The sequence below is a fragment of the Anopheles ziemanni genome, chromosome 2 (genome assembly GCF_943734765.1).
Source record: "Anopheles ziemanni chromosome 2, idAnoZiCoDA_A2_x.2, whole genome shotgun sequence".
In the NCBI taxonomy this organism is placed as follows: Eukaryota; Metazoa; Arthropoda; class Insecta; order Diptera; family Culicidae; genus Anopheles; species Anopheles ziemanni.
In genome coordinates, this window is record NC_080705.1 from 55,070,846 (window position 1) to 55,084,425 (window position 13,580).

A 13,580-nucleotide genomic window follows, 5' to 3' on the forward strand; every position below is an offset into this window, starting at 1 on the left:
GTTATATGTAGTAGTGATTGGCTTTCCGACCGTGTAGCATTTCAGTGGGGACGATTTTCTGGCGGGATAAAAAACTGCTAATTAACCTGAGCGCTGGTTTGAGCCCATCGCGTTATGATTCTTGAAAATTTAATGAAATATCATTGTGAAAACAAAGGGACCGGAACATTTTTCCCATTCCACACATTAGAAAAAAAATTGTGATATGTCATACTGTCAAATCTAATTTAGGTGTATGCGTGTATGCGGCTTTCCGTGCCGCTGTAAAATCTTATTCACAAACAAACAGCAGCGTACGCACCGCATTTGACATTTGTCAAGACGGCAGTCAAGAAGATTGTTCAGTAGCGTCTTGAAACATTATAAAGTTGGAAGTGAAATTCCAATCAAGTGATTTATTAAAAATAGTGAAAACCTATCCTAAGAAGTGTGAAGGTAAGTAACTACTTGTTGTGACCATAGGAAAGTATTTAGTGTGGTTGTTTTTGAACCTCAAGTTTGGAAGCGCACTTGCGTTTGCGTTTTGCAGTGATGCTTCCTAGCCGATTAGCTGAAGAGAACAGTGGCTGCAATAATTGATGGTTGCAATAATTAGAATAATCAAACTTTGAGTGCATTTGTGCATGTTCTTGTAAAATTTGATCGCGAAAAAGGTGTAAACAAACGCGACTTGGTTTATGGACATTTTAGCGCTCTAGCCGTCAGGTGAAGCTTGACGCGTAAAAGCTTCCCCACACCCAAAAGAAGGTGGACAAGAAGTATTTGATGAGTTTGAGTGACATTTCATCCTACGCGCCACTAATTGTGCCAAATTCTTCTAACTGACATAGCCAGCGGTTTGTTGTAAAATATTTTGATATGAAAAAACAGTTTTCATTAAATTGTTTGTCTCTTCCATGTTTGGATAAAGTATTTCAATTGCTGGTATGAGCTAGTCACTGGGAAGCCATTTTGAATCACATGCATGGGGCTCCGTACAGCGTGGAATTTCATCAGCGTTCTCAATGAAATGCTTCGTGGTCTTTTGAGAGTGCTTTAGTTCAGCAGGTTGCAAAATGCACAGGTTGCCCCACTTGGAAGTTTTTGTAGAGCCTGTGCGTTGGTTGAAAAATGTGTAAACAATTTTACAAAACTAGATCGCTTAAATGTTTCTTTAATTGACAGCGGCTGTCATGTATCATAGTGTGCGTGAAACCTACATCATTTTAGCGAAAAATTGAACTGTTTGTTTTATTGAATTAGCATCGTTTAACACATTCGTTTTGCTGAATCGGATTAAACTAATTTCGATATTAGAATAAAACAAACAACTGCGTATAAAATTATACAACTGCGGGCATTTTAATCCATCTAGTTCAGATGACATCGAGCTGTCAGCTGGCATATAGCACAACTACATCTACATGTTTCTTTAGCTGTATGTGGGTTGTGCTGAAGCATAAGCAGTCGCCATTTTGTTTTTCTTGAGCATCGATCGAACTTCCAAGCATCATGTCGAATTTTGCCGCGTTTGTGTGCACGTACGACGCGTTGTCAATGCTGACAGCTCTGGTTGCATAGGCTGGCTTTGTTGATCGTTCTCGTATTTTTCCCTCTATCGGCTACAGTCGCATTTGACAGCTGAACAACAGCCCCAGCAGTCGCTAGAAAAACATCGAGAAATAGGAATCTGCCTAGTTTTAGTTTGGAATTATTCGCGATAGTAAAATGAACAGTGTGCGATACGGCTGATAGCCGTAGCAAACGGAGTGCAGTGAAATCGTGCAAAAGACTTGGCATACGTTCTCGAACTAACAGAAAGAGTTGGATCTTTTTCTCTCGCAGTTATCTATCTGCATGTGCACGCGTGTGTGCACAGCGTTTGCCCCAAGTTTGCGAAGAAAATACTCGTCGAAGCTATCGTCCTCTGCGAAACAACGGATAAAATAAAGAGGCATCAACACGCCCGACAAAAACACTTCACTGAAAGGATACAAGAAAACTGGAGACCGCATAAAGCGATAAATTTCTATGCCGAAGCACGAACTGTGAAAGAGTGCCCTTTTTCGTGAAAAGCCTACATCAATTGCAGCGTCAGTGGTCGCACTGCCACACTCTGGCTGCAGTGAAAGGCACCTGCCTGAACATTTCTTGTTGACACCAGTTAAAAACAATCCGCCAAGATTGAGGAAATAGAGGAAATCGTGGAGACCGAGGTTATCCTCTCTCCCGATGAAATGCACCATGAAGAATTCGAAATTACGACGGTACCCATGGAATCGACTACTGTCCTAACGACCTCCAGCGTAAGCACAAAACGAGACGTTCGTGATCTGGCACGGGAGGCGAATTTTCAAGCGAAGCTGCTCATGCAGGAGAATGAAGGTACGTATATTTGATGGTTAAAATTTGTTTCAGTTAGCACGATAGCGCACTTTTTGCCAGGACAAGTAGATGTACGCCGCGTCACCAAATAATGCGAGTTGTCTGGTTTAGGGCCCGCTTTTTCTACATGACAGCGAGAAAATAAATAGTAGGGAACTGTTCCGTAAATTCTCGTCTGTTCGTAAACAAGAGATCTATCAAAATCAATTGCATAATTTCCGATGTCAAAAAATTTGTAAATAGAACTTGTCCTTTTTTGATAGAAGTCCAAATGTCAAACATTTTTTTTCCTTGAGTCATCCAATAGAAGGTAACAATAACCGGGAAATGTAAATGTACGATATCATATCTTCATCAATATAAAACTAGAATTGATGCCAATCTAATGCTAAAAACGTCTGTACGTTTATTTATCGGTGTGCTATTTATCCCACTTGCCGAGTTGCGGTGAACTTGTGTCACGGTGACATCCAACATGGCGGCTTGTTGGTGGTTGAAGATGGCGTGAAAAATGTATTCACGCTTAAGACCTTTTGTCGAGTACCATTGGAACATCTCCTTTGTTACAATAATACAGTAAATCATCTATCGCCTGGAAGTAATAATTTGTGAGGATGCAAATTATGATTTGGACGTACTTTTGAAAACTGATAGCAAAGGAATATGTATATTAGACCGTGTGTATGTGTTGCGCGCTATGCCATGTTTATTTATATCATGTCATTTATCTATAGAAATATGTGCTCGTGAACATTTTGGTTCAACATAGCCGGAGATTGAACCATATAAAAAGCAAGAATGTTTCTTCGTCATCGTATTCCTCTGGTTTTATTCAGAACTAAAGGCAATTGTTTTCTGAACTTTGGAAATTTTATACTAATTTAGTGTCATCACAAGCTTTGCGTCAACGATTTAATTTTTTTTGTAAAAATGTTGGTGTGTGTGATGTTCATACGCATACATGTGTAAAGGTTGTAGTAGTGACGCTGGTTCTGTCAGAAAAAATTGTTTGCAAAGGTAACGTCAAAAATGTTTCGCCTGCAGAACCTGCGCTAGATACAACGTATCTCACTAATACTACGTCCACGCGAATATAAAGACAACAAAGTTTGTTCGACAAAAAGTGCCGTCGTGGAGTCCGATTGCTTTGACAGAGCTGTCGCAGAAGAAGAAGCGTGGGGTAGAGAAAGCGCGAATATTTTTCTTCCTTTCAACAGAAGCCGATCAGCAGAACAGCTGGAAATGTCGAAGTGTTTGACATGTTGACATTGAGAATGAATGTTTGTAATTACGTTTATTTATGTTTTGCATGACGACGTTTTAAACTTGATTTGTACAATCTGCTTTTAAATATGAATTTTTGTATTTTTTCTAAGAAATATGGAACAGCGACGAATTGGAAAAGTGTAGGACAAGGAGTGTACGAATGGTCGTTGTGTCTTGCAAGCATATATTGGCGCCAATATTTAAGCAGTATTTTATAACAAGAGTGTTTTTAAATTTTCAGCCCAAGAGCATCATTTCAAGCATGAATCGAGTGCCGACGACACGGAATGCTCTGATGCTGACCAGAAGATGGGCGATTGGACTTATAGTAACGAGCAGGAAATCAGCGATACGTTGAACTCAAGCAACCAAAGTTCGAGCCGGAAGCGCCGCGGAAATCTTCCGAAGCAATCGGTAAAAATTTTGAAGCGATGGCTGTACGAACATCGCTTCAACGCGTACCCAACCGACGCCGAGAAAGTTACACTGTCGCAAGAGGCTAGTCTGACGGTGTTACAGGTGCGCATACTGTCACCTTACTATCTTGAGGGAGTCAAGATTTAACAAATCGTGTTTCTTTTATGTTTCTGTCCGTTTATAAATAGGTGTGCAATTGGTTCATCAACGCACGGAGACGGATTCTGCCGGAAATGATTAGGCGGGATGGACATGACCCGCTACACTACACCATCTCCCGGCGTGGTAAGAAGCTAGCCGGAGCCATGGGTCCCGATCCGCTGACGATGAGCCCGGCATCAGAAGTGATTGTGGGCGCCACCGAAGAAATAATTGAAGAGGAGGAAGTGATCGAAGACGGGGTACCACAGATAATAACCAGCCATGGCCAGCAGTACGTACAAACGCCGTCCGGTTTGGTTAAGGTTGAGGAAGACGTGGACTTTGAGGATCACATTATCTATCGGTATGCGTTACGTTGGTTTTGTATAATGCAACATTCGTAGAAATATGTTATAATGGTTGGGCGCAAATTGTTATTTAATGTTCTTTCGTACTATCTTTCAAAGGTCTGATGATAGCAACATCGAGTACGAATACACACAAAGTGAGGAAGAAATGCCGCAAACGGAGCAAGGTGAATGGGAAGGAATCATTCGCTACGCTAACGAAAAGGATGACGAGATTCCGGAAGAGTAAGTTCATCCCGTTTATATATGTTTGCTGCAAGATGCTCCTTCACGTGATTCTAATTCATCTCGTTACGTTTTCTTCGTTTCTTCAGGATTACCGAAGAGGAAGTTATCGCGTCAGATGGTCCTTTGACTGAGTTTTTTACGTCGCATCCTAACATTGTACAACTATCCCAAATACAGACAACTAATGCTTCAGGTGAGTTCAACATGTTCAAGGAGGCGTTGGAACACTTTTCCCGTCCGTTGTACGCATGCAAAAATGGCAATTTTGATGAGAAAAGTATAGCAACAATCGGCCATTTGCCTCACAACAATTTTCTCTCTTTCTCTCTTCCAATATCATTCATGTGTGGTCTGTATTATCACAATCAATAAACCACTCGTTAAAATATCGATGGCAACATGCAATAATTCTAAACCCGGCAGCTCGACCAACTGTAACAACTTCTACAGCTAAAATTATTACGACCACACCAGGTATATGTGCATGCTTTTCAATTACATATGTTTGCCGTCTTATCTTTTGTATTGCGTGATTGTCTTTGTTTGAAATTGAAACAATTTCAAACCAACACACAACTGTCGTTACGGGACTTCAAATCGAATATTTATTTCTATTTTCTCAGACTTGATTTTACTCTCTGATTAATTAATATTGTCTGTGTCCATCAATACTAATTGCCTTTCGATTGTTTGTTTCTCCAGTTCCGGTTGGATTGCAACGATTGCAGGTGGTTAATGCCAAATCCGCCACCCAGGCAGGAACTACGGGTACTGTTCTCAGTACCGGTGTAAAAACCACATCGACCAGTCTTGGAACTGTCAAGGTTGGCGGCAACCATCTGACGGCAGTTCCGCTGAAGGCCGTCCCGAAAAAGTTGACGGTTGTGACGAGTTCTGGGAAGGCGACCACTGTCACTGCGACGCCGCTAAGCGAATCGAACGCCAAGACGATATCGGCCACCCTCGGTGCTGCCGGCACACAAGTCGTGGCCACCATGAACAACAACAACACGAACAGCAATAACAACAACTCCCAGAACACGAACCCGCACACGACGACGGCCGTTAAAGTTAAAGGTACGTAGCAATTGGCAATTGATCTATGTAACACTTGTATGCTGCGCATGATCATTGATGGATTGGTGCTTACCTTTTTTTACAGGTGTTATCCGGGACGATAAGGATCAGTTCAAGTGTCTCTATCTGCTGGTAGAAACGGCGGTTGCCGTACGCCAGCGAGAGAAGGAGCAGGACGATGTGCACGTGCTTGGAAACTAGAGAGACAACACATGAAGGGAAAGATGGCATAACAGTGCGAGTTCTTGGGTGGTCGACGCTGTAAAAAGCCACGCACCTTCATTTACAAACGGATACCACAAACTAAGTTGGACAAAACAACTACCAGAGGACGATTAGTAGAAGCAGCAAAGATCGGACGAGACGCGATTTTTATTCGTTTCGTTGATAGTATAGTCTTGGTGGAAAACCGAGATCGTTTCGTACCCGGCTGCCCGAAAAGGTGGGCATTGCATTCGAGGATCTACAACATTTTTTGTATTTCATGCTCTTAACAGGCACTTGGGATGTACATAGCGAAGAAATTAAAAATAACAAACTGCACTAGAAGCAAATCGCAGATCAGATTCCATGCATTAAATATACTAATATTTTTTCAGCAATGATAACATGCGCAGATCCTTGCGTGAGTGTGTGCTTAAGTGAACTCCGTTTTAGATAGCATCTTGCTCGTTTTTCCACCAACTGTGTTATCCTCATGATTATGTTTGGTTGCTTGCCTTCCAGCAAGTAACAATATATCTGGTAGGAGAAAACACTCACTACAATTTATGTGGTGGTTCAAAGCAGGATTAATAATTGCAAAAAGAAGTTCGTTTTGAGTAGGCATTGATGGGGAATTACTTTGAAATGCAGTCTTCTTTCTGGTGTGAATGGATTGGAGTGTTTGTGCGTATAAGACGCAGTTTTTCGGTTAATCTATATCGAAAGACGTACACATTTGTTTTGGAGCATGACTTACAGTCGTTTCAAGTTTATATCAAACGTACGTTTGCGATGGAATGGGGGATTCATTCGAACTTACCACATAAACGTAGGTAACCTAGCAACCATGAAGGAAAGTAATATAAAGTCGATCACTAGGGGATAATGGGCTTCGCTCATTATTTGATTACGTACGGTGGTATGATAGTTTGTTTGTTTATGGAAGAAAACAGGTCATCAGCAATTAATAATAGGCAGTGGCAAAAACATTTATAGTTCTCTACAATCCCCCTCGTTCTCGCTCCCTTTCCATATAGGAAAAGTTCAGTGTAAAAACAATCGTACACTGCAAATTTGTTTTATTTCATAATAACTATTTGGTGCGTCTTTTCCGCGTTAGACATTAGTCATCTGCAAGTCTATATAGTACCTTCGGCCATCCGCTCGGACAGCCGCTTTAAGCTGTGAGATTGTGTGTCCATATAACCAGCGGAACGCTGAATTGGTCGTTTGGGAGATTTATGTACAACACCGGAAGGGAATAGGATCAAGTCGAATGTTAGCTTCACAGTGGAAACCAACGTTAATGCAATCTGGAAAAGAAGCTCCTGCAAAAGATGTGTTTTGTTTTGAGTTGGATGATTCAGCTTCTTTTGCTCATTTCATTGCCTGACTAATAGAATCATTGGTGGCAGTCGGAAAAATACTTCCCTCAGTCCGTTGACTGGGGTGGAGTATGATTCATTTCACTCCACTTTGCGGATTAGCTTTTGGGCCATATCGATTCACATTTTGCTATCCAGAGTCCACAACTTTTCGGTTTGTCGTAGTATTTAATGTTTGACCTTTCTTTTAAAAAATAATGCTCCGTGCAAATAGCAATCAAAATGACCAGTGTGATGGAATCGGTCAGCAGTGAACATTTTGCTTGTTATTTGATCATTTTTTAAGTTCTATCCTTTAATAATATCTCTATTAAGGGCTTCTTTTCGGTCGATGAGATCAATCAAAGGGTTTTTATTTTGGATCTTCTGTGACCACTGTCTCAGTGTGTTCACCTTAGGAGGGAGAGTACTGGTCAACGACAAGTATCGCGGGGGGGGGTTGGGCCAGTTTGCTGTCAGTTACTTTTATCTTTTATATATATGTTTATATTTATATATATGTTTATGTAAATATAAATATATATGCGTAATTTTAGGTGAAAAACTTGAAAATTTTTGTGATTAGGTTATTAAAGTGTTTGCCCCCTTTTTATTGAAAAAGAAAAACCCAAATTCCTCTTTGCATAATCACTCTGGAACAGGGAAAAATAATAATAATGAAGTTAATATATTGTTTTAGTTCTTATATAAGAGAGCAAAACGGTGAAGGCCGAACAATTGAACACAACAAAAGAGAGCAGAGTGAACGATATAGAAACGATAATTAACCAGCCTCAACAAGCCCCACGTATTTTTTTAAGCATGGTTTAGGATGTAATGACCAAAAATGGGCCCCAATGGAACGGTAAGAATAATGGTTTATGACCTTTAGACTTCCTACTATTTGTGCAAGCGAGAACGACGACGGACCCCATAAAACAGTCACATTTAAGTAAAGTTGTGTTCCACTGCAATCCTAAAGCGCGAAGTTGCAAGCATGAACGATGCATGATGCAACATACACAAGAGAGACTCTCATATAACATGCTAAGTACGTTTTATAAATAAATGTATAGTAAAAGAAAAGATTTATTCGAAACAAAAAAGAAAAAAAAACCAAGCAAGTAATAATCCAGAGTCGAATATTGTTATAGTGAAAGAGAGAAAGGGAGAGAGCCCCTTTAGTAGTAATCGAGATACAAAAGCACACATGATCATCATTTTAGCATGGTAATTAAAACATCCTGTCCCTACGAGCCACCATCTAAAGCAGAACCAACAAAAAAGAAATCAAAGGTAAAGAAATTCTTTTCGGGTTTGGAAAGAAGTTCAACGGAATCCGCTTTAACTTTCACAGCGGGGCCGGTTGGTTCGAGTACGGTACTCCCGCAGGATATAAAAGGAAATCGCGATCACTTGAATAAAAAATGTCTTCAATAAAACAATTAAACACAAGTTTATTAGATCGTACCTTGCTGCAATACTGAGAAACCATGGCACTTTACTCACAGTTTTCCTTTCATTGGTAGGAGTTTCGTCGTTGGAGCTGCTGGACGATTGGGCATATTTGGCTGGTAAATGTCGATCAATCGATCCGCTTCACGCCAACCGCTTGCGACCGCCCCTTGTACGGTTGAGTAGAACTGCGGATGAGAAGCTTCACCGGCGAACTGCACGATCGGTAAGATAACATTCGAGCCTCCCGAACTTCGTGTCGTGAGTGGATATGCAAGGTCGGCTGCCGTTGCATCGATTGCGTCCGATTTGATCGATCGACTGCTGTAGGACCCACGAAAGTGTGGATCACTGTACCATCGACTGCGAGAAAACCACGCCGGTCGGGTCGATCGGTGCAACCGGAACTGATCCGGGGGCAGAAACTTGCACAGAAGATACATCAACCCATCGATAACGTCGGCCTCAGGAAGTGATTCCATCGTGCGCGCATGGTGCCCGTAGATCCAGCCGACAAGCAGCCGCTCTGTGCGATCGGGTACAAAGAAGCTACATACGCTCTCGAGCCACTGGCGATTCGGGGTTGCTTGTAGCTCAACCAAGTCGTCCGGTTCCCACAGCAACCCGAAACCATGCCAATCCCGTGGCCAGAACGGTTCGTCGAATTCGAGAAACATTTTGTCGATCGTACCGATGTACAGACCCTCGATGGCGTTTCGCTTTGGCTCGGGTAGAGGCGGATCGAACCAAACGGTGTGCATCTCTTTCAGGACCCCCAGAGAAACGGTGACAATGAGATGGGTAGCGGCAAAGGTAGCTCCGTTGGTGCACGTGACCGTAGCTGCTGATCCGTTCCATTTGATAGAACAAACGGTATGGTTGAATCTGACGTACTTTTCCACCGGAATGGGTGTACAATTTTGCTCGGGTAGGTTTTTCTTTAACGAACGACGGAAAGAGCTTATCGTAATTGAATGCATGGCATCGGTTCATTCAACCTACCATAAGCAGATCAAGGATGGTGTGAAATCCACGGTTCTTCCAGTTAATCAGATACTCATCCTGATGATCCTCAAATTCGAGTAAACCGGCTCCGGAAACTTCGTGTAGTGTGTCGGTGGCATTGTAGGTATTATGGTATTTTACAAAAAAGTCGTACATTTGCTGGCAGGTCCGCCGGTCTATACCCTTGAAGCAACCTGCACGTAAGCCTTCGTGAAATCTGGAAAAATAGAAAAAACAAGATTCAATGTGCCTTGCTGAAACGACATCCCGTTTGCGAAACGGTAAAGAAGCTTACACTTTGTCGTAGAATGCTCCCAACGATCCAGAGAACTTTCTTAAATCGTCCTCATTTGCTTCCATTAAATCGTTCAAGGTCTGCATGAACCGGTCGGACTTCTCCTTCGGCACCATCGATCCTTTTGATGTATAGTACAGTTCGTTTTCCATATGGTCCTCCACCTCGATCAAATCGTACTCGTTGGCCATGTCGTAGATAAAGTTATTGTCCTTACCGTGCACCCTATCGATTTATCGAAGGAAATCGTAAAACGTGTGAGTGTTGCACGTGCGTATGCTCTTAAAGCAATCGTACCTACCATTGTGCACCATAGTCAAGAACGTTCGTGCCGCGTCGTACCGAGTGAATTCGGCCACCAATGCGATCATTAGCTTCGAGAATTGTAATACTTTGAAAGCCACGCTCCAGCAACCGAGTAGCGGCAGCAATTCCTGCAGCACCAGCTCCAACAATCAACACACTTGGATCGGTATCCATGGCGCTGTTCGACGTCGTCCAACGTCTGTTGTTGAACTGTATCATGTTACCCTACCTCGCAACCGGAATGAATAATATGCTGAGGTTAGGATGTGATAAGATTTCGCTCAGTTATCAAACCTGTGATAACACGGACCCACATTAGGCAAGCCATTTCCCACTAACTAACCCGAAGGTTGGAACGTGGCTATTCGTAAAATTACACGGAGGATATTACCTTGGCAACAACTCCAGGAACATATGATGTTCTATTGGCTTCTTATTTTTAAATAGGCATGTTCCTTTCCTCGATACGGACGTCATTTTGATTATCAAGAGGGCTCGAAATTGTCCGTTTGAATGCGACAATAGGAATATTTAACAAAGCTAGAAAAAGGCGCATTTGTTAAATGTATTTGTAATTGTTTAGAAAGAATTTGAATCAACTGGGTCAATCCGTTTACTTTTACTTTCAATTCAGAGTAACAAATAATCAATAACAGCTAGTAAAAAGAATGTTTCTTGCAGTGCAGGTGAATTTCTACATAATGTTATTTCCATTTTACTACCATGTTTCAACATTAATCTAGTATACCCGTTACACATGTACATTGTACAGATGAATCAAGCGGTCGGCTTCACGTTGTCCACTCTCAATCGCACCGTGAACTGTTGAATAGCTTTTCCAACTGGTGGCTTCCCCGGCAAACTGAACTACTGGCTTTCCGTCGTCATTCAGCAAAGGTGTGGCAAGATATTTGGCACCGGTTTTTAGCCGTTCAGTAGTTATCGATCTGCTCGAGTAAGATCCCCGGAAGTGACGATCCGATGACCAGTTGGATCTGCGATGTCAAGTAGAGTTATGGGAAGTGAGATATAATATAATATAATGAGGTAATATATAATAAGTTTATTAGAATAAAAATTTTCAAAAAATTACCTTATTATTGACTGCACTTTTCCAAAGTGAATGTTATTCGCGAAAATGTTCAGAATGTGCTGTACGCCTTCTATTATGGTTTCATCCGGCAACAGTTCCGCCTGCCGCCCTTCGATCCCATTCATCCAAGCAGCTACAACATTTGGCTGGTTGTCAATGCGGAAAAAGGTGGAAATAGCTTCGGTCCAGGCATGCTCGGATTTTCGAAGAGTTTGAAGATCCGACTCGAACCAGAGCAGCTGTAAGGTGTTCGGGAAGTCACTCGGGATGGGCGCATCGAATAGAATGACGATTTTGTTGACGGTTCCAAAGTAGAGTCCTCTTATCGCATCGAGATTAACTGTCGGTAGCGATGGAGTAAACATTGTTTGGTGGTTCTCCTTGAGGACACCTAACGAAACGGTCACTATGACATGATCAGCCTCGTAATGAGAGCCATCGTCGGTGGTGACGAGGACCGTTGTATTCGGTGTTGCATTCCATTGGATGTTGGTTACAAATCTACCGTACTTAATCAGTGTATCAAGTGGAACTGGCGTAAGTGTTGTGTCGACGATGCCTGGGTAGTTACCCTATAGAAAAATTAGTTTTGTATCAAATTGACATTAAATAATTGTAAGAAATATGCTTACCGAAACGATGTCAAGAATAGTAGAGAATCCTTTCTCCCCCATCCATGCAAGAACCTGATTTCCTTCAGATACAACGTAGCTATCAGATTCATTAGCCGCGACTTCATACCAGGAATCATAGGCATTATAACCTCGCTCGTAGTTGTGGTAGTATACGAGAAACTGCTCCGCCAAATCCCTACTCACGTCTTCAAAGGCGGAATCAGTTTGAAGTTTATTCCAATATTGTTGAGAGAAGAAATCTCCCAAACTACCAGCAAAAGTGTTTCGCTCCTTGGATTCAACAATACTTTCCGCCAACGCCATTAGCCGTTCAACAAGTTCTTCGGGTACTTGCGTTCCGTTCGAACGCATCATCGCTCCATCGTTCGCTACGAGGGAAGATTTCAGAAGCCCCGGATACACGGAGGCCATTTGAAACACTACGTTATCCTTCTCGCCATGGCACCACTGAGCTCCGAGTTCTATAATTCCACTTCCAAATGGCTTAGTGCAGATGCGACCCCCAATGCGTTGTGAGCCTTCCAGTAGAGTTAGATTTCGAAGTCCGCTTTGGTAAAGTTTGCACACTGCAGCAATTCCGGCCGCACCGGCCCCAACAACTACTACCCTTGGTACGTTCTCCATTTGGGTATCTATATGCGTCCACGTTCAGATGGTAACTGTTTAAAACTAGGAAAAGCTTTATTGATATTTTGCACATAAGCCTGTCATATGATATTATCTGATAAGAGTCATATGTTTACATTATCTACTACGAGGTACCATATTATCTTCTATCTAGGATTAATTATTGTTAAAGTTGATTCACCAAACGTTATTTGGATTTGTTTCTGACATTTACCTTTGAGTTTATGAATTTACTTTTGAGTGAAAGTGAATGAAAAATATGAAAATGGGAGAATGATCCAGCTTTTTTGAATTGTGTTTTGATGCAAAAAAGGTACCGTGTTTTTGGGTAAAAATGTGAGATTGAAGCACTAACGTAAATTAAAAAGAGCAGTGTAAAAATTTTATTGAAGAAGAGGAACATAATCAGAATAGTTTTAGGGTAATTGAAAAGGATTAGCAAAAGTCTTACTCGTTTTCAAATATAGTAGTTTTACTTAACTTACTTACTTACGGTTTTGTTCTTCACACATTTCACGATTCGATAATAAATCGACTAAAAAATACTGAATTAAAAAGAAAAAACATGAATTACTTGGTTTGGTTTATAGAAAATGACACTCAAGGAAAAATATTTCTTGTTAAAAATTTTAATTTGTGTGATTTTATCAAAATATAAATTTTATAAATTTCTAAAACAAAGTTGAATGGAGATTTTGCATGTATTTTTGAGTTCTTCACCTTATAGCTGCTGTA

At 41.4% G+C, this 13,580-nt stretch overlaps 3 protein-coding genes across 4 annotated transcripts; 1 reads left to right on the top strand and 2 right to left on the bottom strand.

The window, feature by feature from the left end:
* Positions 1-310: 310 nt before the first annotated feature.
* Positions 311-6,469, top strand: LOC131282571 (uncharacterized). 2 transcript variants are annotated; one of them, XM_058312075.1, is made up of 9 exons: positions 311-435; positions 1,825-2,364; positions 3,872-4,149; positions 4,236-4,552; positions 4,656-4,781; positions 4,871-4,977; positions 5,208-5,258; positions 5,487-5,861; positions 5,947-6,469. In XM_058312075.1, the coding sequence occupies exons 2-9, from the start codon at positions 2,217-2,219 to the stop codon at positions 6,060-6,062; spliced, it is 1,518 nt and encodes a 505-aa protein (XP_058168058.1). In that variant the 5' UTR covers positions 311-435; positions 1,825-2,216; the 3' UTR covers positions 6,063-6,469. The 2 variants fall into 2 exon arrangements, with proteins under 2 accessions (XP_058168058.1, XP_058168059.1); XM_058312076.1 differs by lacking the exon at positions 5,208-5,258.
* A 2,465-nt stretch (positions 6,470-8,934) lies between these two features.
* Positions 8,935-10,709, bottom strand: LOC131293894 (spermine oxidase-like). The gene is made up of 4 exons (XM_058321943.1): positions 10,486-10,709; positions 10,185-10,409; positions 9,887-10,106; positions 8,935-9,822 (listed from the first exon to the last, which is right to left on the bottom strand). The coding sequence occupies exons 1-4, from the start codon at positions 10,707-10,709 to the stop codon at positions 8,935-8,937; spliced, it is 1,557 nt and encodes a 518-aa protein (XP_058177926.1).
* A 532-nt stretch (positions 10,710-11,241) lies between these two features.
* Positions 11,242-12,842, bottom strand: LOC131293895 (peroxisomal N(1)-acetyl-spermine/spermidine oxidase-like). Its single transcript, XM_058321945.1, has 3 exons — positions 12,216-12,842; positions 11,584-12,155; positions 11,242-11,485 (listed from the first exon to the last, which is right to left on the bottom strand). Exons 1-3 carry the CDS (start codon positions 12,840-12,842, stop codon positions 11,242-11,244), a joined length of 1,443 nt encoding a protein of 480 aa, XP_058177928.1.
* Positions 12,843-13,580: the final 738 nt, after the last annotated feature.

Excerpts from the sequence above, each read along its gene's own strand:
- LOC131282571 (XM_058312075.1), top strand. The coding sequence starts at position 2,217 with ATGCACCATGAAGAATTCGAAATTACGACGGTACCCATGGAATCGACT. Across the intron at positions 4,150-4,235 it reads CTAGTCTGACGGTGTTACAG|GTGTGCAATTGGTTCATCAA; the intron begins GTGCGCATACTG and ends GTTTATAAATAG. Across the intron at positions 4,978-5,207 it reads ACAGACAACTAATGCTTCAG|CTCGACCAACTGTAACAACT; the intron begins GTGAGTTCAACA and ends TAAACCCGGCAG.
- LOC131293894 (XM_058321943.1), bottom strand. The coding sequence starts at position 10,709 with ATGATACAGTTCAACAACAGACGTTGGACGACGTCGAACAGCGCCATG. Across the intron at positions 10,410-10,485 it reads CTTGACTATGGTGCACAATG|GGTGCACGGTAAGGACAATA; the intron begins GTAGGTACGATT and ends ATAAATCGATAG. Across the intron at positions 9,823-9,886 it reads CCATCCTTGATCTGCTTATG|AAAAACCTACCCGAGCAAAA; the intron begins GTAGGTTGAATG and ends CGTTCGTTAAAG.
- LOC131293895 (XM_058321945.1), bottom strand. The coding sequence starts at position 12,842 with ATGGAGAACGTACCAAGGGTAGTAGTTGTTGGGGCCGGTGCGGCCGGA. Across the intron at positions 12,156-12,215 it reads CTATTCTTGACATCGTTTCG|GGTAACTACCCAGGCATCGT; the intron begins GTAAGCATATTT and ends ATTTTTCTATAG. Across the intron at positions 11,486-11,583 it reads AAAGTGCAGTCAATAATAAG|ATCCAACTGGTCATCGGATC; the intron begins GTAATTTTTTGA and ends TTGACATCGCAG.